General features: G+C 31.8%; 1 protein-coding gene and 1 non-coding gene across 2 annotated transcripts; one reads left to right on the top strand and one right to left on the bottom strand.

The window, feature by feature from the left end:
- LOC129881452 (probable membrane-associated kinase regulator 4) lies at positions 1-1725 on the bottom strand. The gene has a single exon (XM_055955658.1). The coding sequence runs from the start codon at positions 1497-1499 to the stop codon at positions 87-89; it is 1413 nt and encodes a 470-aa protein (XP_055811633.1). The 5' UTR covers positions 1500-1725; the 3' UTR covers positions 1-86.
- A 3339-nt stretch (positions 1726-5064) lies between these two features.
- Positions 5065-5137, top strand: TRNAK-UUU (transfer RNA lysine (anticodon UUU)). The gene has a single exon. It is a non-coding gene; the product is annotated as a tRNA-Lys (tRNA).
- Positions 5138-7589: the final 2452 nt, after the last annotated feature.

The raw sequence follows: 7589 nt of genomic DNA, 5'->3' as shown, positions 1-7589 counted from the left end.
AATGACTTAATTACATATAATCTGCAAATTCAAGCAAGAAACTAAATCTGTTTTTTTTTAGGGAATTTTTTTTAAAAAAACTTTATTCAAAATCTGCAAAGATCTGATCTTTCTTGAATCTCAGTAGCTGCAATCTTGGAAATAGACAATGAATTAATCCCTTCAGCTTCAATGAATTTCCTTTTTGGATTACAAAGCACTTGTGACTTCTTACAATGAGCAATTGCTGCTTCAATTGACCCCTCAATCTCTGTAGTTGCACTACTACTCCTCTTAAGAATATTCAACTCATAAAATCCATTAGAATTCAATGAAAAAGATGATGAAGATGAAGAAGAAGATGATGAACCATTAGATGAAGAAGATGATGACAAACATTTTGTTGGTGAATGTTTCTTGATTGCTGCTGAAAATGATCTTCTATGACTATTGACATTGTCCTCATGATGAACCCCTTGATCTCCCTCATTGTCTCTTATCACACTTGCTAATGTTGGTGAATGTGTACATTTTCCAATATGACCAAAAGGGGTTCTTTTAGATACCTTAATGTACTTATTTGAACATTCTTTAGTACCATTAGAAACTTCTTGTTGATGATCTGAACAAGCAGACTTGTTGAATAAAGACCTGAGATTTAGATATGCCTTTGAAGTTGAAGCCTTTAACTTTTGGCTGATTAAAGATTGTTTCACTAACTTAAGCTTCTTGGACCAAGATTTCATCTTTGGATGATTATCTTTGAAAAAAGTGCTGAATTCAGTGGACCATTCAAAGAAATACTCATCTGGATTGAGTTCACAACTCACTCTACAAGACTCTGATGGGGAAATATTGCAAGACTCAAATGGGGTGCTAGTATTAGTACTAATCAAGTTTTTGGTACTAATGCTAAATCTTTCTTCTTGTTGTTCTTGAAAAGATTCAATCTTTGAGGTTTGTAGAAGTTTTTGGACCATTTGTGATGAGGAAATGTTGCAAGAATCAAAAGGGGTTCTAGTATTCATCAAGTTCTTGGTACTAATGCTAAATCTTTCTTCTTTTTCTTCTTGAAAAGATTGAATCTTTGAAGTTTGAAGAACTTTTTGGACCATTTGTGATGAGGAAATGTTGCAAGAATTAAAAGGGGTTCTAGTATTAGTGAAGTTGTTGGTACTAATGCTGAATCTTTCATCATCTTGTTGTTTTTGTCCTAGTTGAAAAGATTCAATCTTTGAGGTTGTAAGAAGTTTTTGGACCATTTCTAACCTTGGAGGGAGATGAAGAGGTAGGAGTTTGCCTCTATAGAAAAGTTCATCAGCTGGTGAAGTTGTTGTTGTTGTTATTGTGTCTTTGTCATTAATGGAAACAGAAGCCATTTGGAACTCAAATTCTCTGCTTATTTGTGGTGAGGAACAAGAAGAAGAAGAGGTAACTTCCATATCTATGTAGTCTTCTTCTTCTTCTTCTTCATTTGAATTCTTGATTTTAGATGAAGGTGGAGGAGTTTTTGTGTCCATTTAATGTGAGCAAAAGACAGGAGTCTTTGCACTGTTTTCTGAGTTTGTGTGTGTGTGTGTGTGTGGGAGTGTGAAGATGCTTATGGGGAGCTGAGCAAATGTGAGAGGGAAGAGCAGAGGTACTTTAAAGTGAGGGATGATGCCAAGACAGAAAAGCATATAAAAATTTGTAGCAAATGTCAGGAAACTTTTTTCTATCTTTTTAGTAAGTAACAATACAATTAACATACATTCAAACTTGAGACTACCTAATACACATATTCTAACTAGCTACTAAACACTCCAACTCATTTTTATTATATCTCATAAACAACAATGTTGACGTGACACATAAATATAAAAATATTTAAATGATCATTTTGTAAGTCGAAGTATTTGATTACCACGATAAAGACAAGTTAAGATGTTTAATTAGATGCGCATATTCAAAATTGGAGTAGTTATTTGCCATATGAAAACATGTTTAGTTGTTGATTTTTTGTATTATATCTTTTAATAACTTGTAGTTTCTGGATCATTTTTTTGAGCATATCAATTATTTTATTAGGGATTTGTTATCTCTCACTAATACAACTACTTATCAAATAACTTGACTAGCTAAGATTGTTTATAAGCTCTTAAATAAAGATGACATAAATTTTCTCTTCTTTAAAATTAGAGGGAAAAAGAGAGAACTTTTGAATGCCTCTGAATCTGATATACATCCAAGTACAACAATGTCCCACTCCCTTTCACCAAAAAAAAAAGGAAAAGTTTATTTGACTTGACTTTATTTATATTATATTTGGTTTTTTATTCTATCTATGTTCCATACTATTGAGCATTCACTGCTGGTTCACTTCATTTGCTCTATGGTCAAATATCTACTTATTCACAAGTGACAAAGTACTCACATTTTCTTTTTACACATTTCTTGAAATCATAAATTAATTAAAAAGAATAAACTTTTTCTGTTCGGATAATTTATGTGGCATAATTTGAATTTTGAGGATTAAATTTGGATTGTTAATTTGGGCATGAAATCATTAATTTTTTTTTGAAATAAGATTTACATATTTAGAAACTACGTAAAAAGTATTATAAGTCACAATAATTGATAATTCAAAATATTTAAAAAATATAAGAAAAAATCACGACCAAAATAAACTTGTTTGAATCTCAAAATTCAAAAAGTGTCACATAAATTGGGACGGATGAAGTATTTTTTCTACTTTATTCTTATCTCTCTGTCAAATTAGATTTTAGGCGTAACTCACACCTCAAAAATTAGCTCAAAGAGATGAGGATTGTCTCGATTGAATGTGAGATCGGTGTTGATGTGAGTAATCTCACATCAAACCGAGACAAGAATCCTAGGGTCCTTATAGGCCTTGGACAATCCTCTTCTTTTTGAACTAGTTTTTGGGTGAGAGTTAAGTCATTTTAATTTGACATGATTTCAAACTCAGACCCATTTGATATGATGTGAGGCCTCAGGCCGTGTGAGAGGTTATGAATATACTCTCGGTCCTTGAATGTAGCGATCCGAACAGTAGAACTCCGAATAAAGAATGTCTGAATCCGGATGTGAGGGAGTGTTGATGAGAATGATCTCACATTTGATCGGGATTAGAACATTAGGCTCCTTATAACGAGCACCATGATAATGAGAATGATCCCACATCGGACCAGGATAAGAATCCTAACTCATTATAAGGTTTGCACAATTCTCCTTCCTTTGAACTAACATTTGGGGTTTGAGTTACGGTCAAGGCCTAATTTGACATGAAATCACAGCCAGGTTTGACGTGGGGATCCAGCATGTGAATATATTCTCAGTCCTTCAATGTCATGCTTCGGACCGAATAGTGATATCCCATATAAAGAATGTCTGGATTCGGGCATGAGGGGAGTGTTGATGAGAATGATCCTACATCGGATCAGAACGAGAATCCTGAAATTCTTATAATGGTTGACAATTCTATTCCCTTTGAACTAGATTTTGGGCTGTATTGAGTTAGACTCAAGGCTTATTCGACACTCTTTCCAATAAACTGTATTTTATTTAAGATCAAGACTAAGCTAATCTTATTTCAAGAACATTTAATACTAAGGATAAAATGAGATAAAAATAATTAATTTCATCTTGATTTTATAAAATGAAAATTAAATTAAAACAAATATTTTTAGTAACCGTGACAACTAATATGAAACGCAGAGTGTAATAATTATTTTTTTTGCTTTTCACTCTCAATGACCAAAGGTTAAAAAGCATCTCACTACTTAAATTTGATGCATAAAATCTGAAATATATATGCTAAAGAAATTTAAAGGCCTCTAAGATAAACGAATTTAAAATTGCTAGGCAATATAAAAGGGCAAAGGGCAGCCTGATGCACTAAAGCTCCTGTTATGCACAGGGTTCGGGGAAGGGCCCGATCACAATGGTCTATTGTACGCAGCCTTATCTTGCATTTCTGTCAGAGGCTGTTTTCAAGACTTGAACCCGTGACATCCTGCTAGGCAATATATATATATATATATATATATATATATATATATATATATATATATATATATATATAATATGGAAACTATGCAGAGTGCATACACCAAAAAGGAAGGAAAAAAAAGAAAAAATTGGTCCAATGCATGAAATTTGGTGAAGCCATTTTTCTTGGGGTCTTTTCAATAATTGCAAGTAGTAGTTTAATTGTGACTATTTACAAATACTAAACTTTAACGTTTGAAATTGAAACTAAGTACTGAAAATAGGAAATATACAATTTCAACTTTCACATTTTTTTCCCCTCAACTTTAACTTAATTATACATAACCCATTCAAATATGTACAAAGGAAAAAAGAAACATAACTCATCCAAATGTTTATAGAATTAGGGGCGTTAGAAATCGAACCGTAATCGATAAGACAGCTGTAAAATTGATTTATTGACTTATTGATATTGAGTTATCGAATAAACGGTTAGAGAACAGATTAAATTTTGTAATTAACGGCTTATTGATGTAGAGATGGATTATTCAATTTTCTTATCGGATAAACGTTAACCCGTTAACAATTACCATACTTACACTTTTATTTTAGGTATATTAGCCTCATTTAATATTTTACCATAATATATAAGAGTAGTTATATATTTTTCCTTTGTTAGTCCTAACTCCGAAAGGCTAAAGCCGTAAAGCAAGAAAAACTTATTTACTTTTCTATAATTATATATTTTGCATTTAAGAATAGAGGGCAAGTCAGCAAACTCAATAAAGCATTAAAGTTTAAAAGAGACAAAGGCGTAAAGAACTCCTTGGCTCACTGCATTTAAAATAGTGAAAGTAAGTCATATCTTTTGTAAGGTGCGTTCATCGGAAAAAAATATACAATAAAAATTAATTAGAGGTTAGTCGATATACCGTTCAATAATTGCTAATCCATTACTGAATCAATCGATATCTTATAGGTTGGATAGCGAATTAGTAAATTTAAAAATCGATATCCTATCGCCAAATCGTTAAGTGAAATTATCCACTAACCTTATAATAATATGATTTAAATAAAGTATTTACTGTTGAACTAGCCGTCTTAGCTCAGCTGGTAGAGCGCATGGCTTTTAACCATGTGGTCGTGGGTTCGATTCCCACAGACGGCGTTTTGCATTTAATTTTTATTTTTATTTTTAACCATTTTTTGTCTGTTAAAATTTCATTTTTATTCATGTGAGAAAATAATAGGTACTGCTTTATCATGTGTTTTAATTGTCATAAAAAGGGTAAATATCCACTTTTTAGACTACCAGATATTAGTCAACATTTAAAAGCAATAAAATATTATATACTTTATAATAAGTTTGTGGTTCTACAACTAAGAACTCAAAAAAATTGTCCTATAATTTGTGATTTTACAACTAAGAACTCAAGGATTTTGTTCGTTCGGATTCTCGTACAATACTATCAAAGCGAGAAATTAAGGAAAGACTCCTTGAGTTCATTCTTTTATGATTGAGAATTTTAAGAATTCGATCCTTAATTTTAAATTCTAACATATTATGCTGGAATTTTACTTATCAAAATTTCGACCTTCAACGATGTATGTTGGTGACGTTAACTAACTTAATATTCCATAAGATGCAATGTACATTGTAATTGTTCAACAAGTTAGAATATAATCCGGATGGGATGAGGTCGACTTTGAAATGCTGAAAAATTGAATTATTTCTTCATTCTAATTCAAATATTCCTTTTCGACAGGTGATTGATTTATGAACTAGAAAGATAAGAGTTTTGATATCTCTTCTCATAAAATAAATAATTTTTTTAAAAAAGTTATATATTTAATCTCAATTAGTAGAAGTTTAGTCAGGTTAGTATGTTTACTTTAGATTAAATCTTATGAGTTTTTTTTTAAAAAAAATATTATCAGAGGTTTAAATGCAAATATATAATTGTGAAAGAAATTTCAGTATAGGAAGAATTAAAATTTCATAATCTTAAATTATAATGAATTTTCTTTCTTATTTGAGATTGTGATTTTTGAGCCGAGGATTTTTCGGAAATAGCCTCTCTATCTCCATAAGGTAATGGTAAGGTCTGCATACATCTTACTCTCCCTAGACCCCATGAAATTTCATTGAATATATTATTGTTATTATAAATTACGATGAATTTAATTGCGTGATATAAACAGTGTGAACTCATATAACTAACTTAACTTGCTTAGATTTGAAGTTAATTATTATTATTTTAAAATTTTGAAGGGGGGGAATTTATCAAAAAGTTATACAATAAAGTTTGAATTGAGCAAAGGGACTTGTGGTTTGCACTTGTGTCCAAAGAAGATAGCTTTAATAATCAGAGAGCAAAACAATTGAATAAATAATGGCTAGTGTCTGCAAAACCCACAACCCCAATGCAGCAAAACTTTGACTAAACAAACAATTTTTATGCAGTGGATATTAAAGAAATAGCCCATTCCTCAACACTTGTTTTTTAGCACCAAAAAATTTAAAAAATAAAAATCGAATTCTGTTATAGGATTTTTGAATATCTTTCTTTTCTGTTCCTATTTCATATTGTCCCATTGACTTGGTCAAACCAGTGATGGGGCATTTTTTTTAAAATAATAATAATTTTTTTTACTGTTTTTGAGATGTCAACTTTTGACACTAGTAACCCTACTCATTGCCATAGGGTACAATGTCTTGCCTTTCCAAATTTTGGAAATGTTGAATTCAAACATATAAAAATGGTATAGTTTCCAATGCTCGATGTCCTTGCTTTTATGCCCTTGTAACTCCACAACACCCCCCCCCTCCCAAACCCAAAAAAACATAGAAGAAAAAAAAACACAAATAAATAAAAAAAAAATCCGCCTAAAGGGGTAATATCGTATATTTGTACCTGTCGCGTGCTGGATAATGGTTGCTTGTCTTATTTGGCTCAGGTACGTGATCTTAATAAGGAGTCATCTCCTTTAGAGACCACGAGGGTGGTGAGAGAGTTTGTGGATATATTTCCTACAGACTTGCTGGATGTTCGTCCTGATCATGATATTGTTTGTGAGATAGAGTCATATGTGAGACATACAAATTGAATAGGTTACATCATCATAGTCTTGCCGATAACGAAGGGAGTGAGCAAAGACTATCTTGGCGAATATAAGAAGAGGTCACAATTCGAATCATAATATCATGAATTCATATGAAAACTACTTAGTTTGGGTTTCTTTATTGACGGTAGCATAATAAAATTGAAATGATTAAGGGGCTCAATTTTCGCTAGATGAAAGTTACGAAATGAGGATATTGAGATAGTGTGTGGATATATTAGGAGAGATAAGAATAAAGATATTCAAGCAAAGGTAGGAGTGACGTTGATAGAGGACAAAATGTGCGAGAAACGAGATTGAAATGGTTCAAATATGTGAAGAAGAGATGCATGGATGCATTAATACGGACATGAGGTTGGCTATGGATGGCTTCAGTACGTCTAGTCTCGACATGATTCATGCCATTTATTTAGCACTTAGGGGCCACCCAACAAGAATTAAACGATTTTCTCAGTTTTTCTTGTGTGTTAGCCCATGAAATTTTTGGTGATATGATT

The sequence above is a fragment of the Solanum dulcamara genome, chromosome 3 (assembly GCF_947179165.1).
Source record: "Solanum dulcamara chromosome 3, daSolDulc1.2, whole genome shotgun sequence".
NCBI lineage: Eukaryota > Viridiplantae > Streptophyta > Magnoliopsida > Solanales > Solanaceae > Solanum > Solanum dulcamara.
This window is presented reverse-complemented; position numbering and strand designations above follow the sequence as displayed.

Bases quoted from the DNA above. Each gene is read 5' to 3' on its own strand.
- LOC129881452 (XM_055955658.1), bottom strand. From the start codon at position 1,499: ATGGACACAAAAACTCCTCCACCTTCATCTAAAATCAAGAATTCAAAT.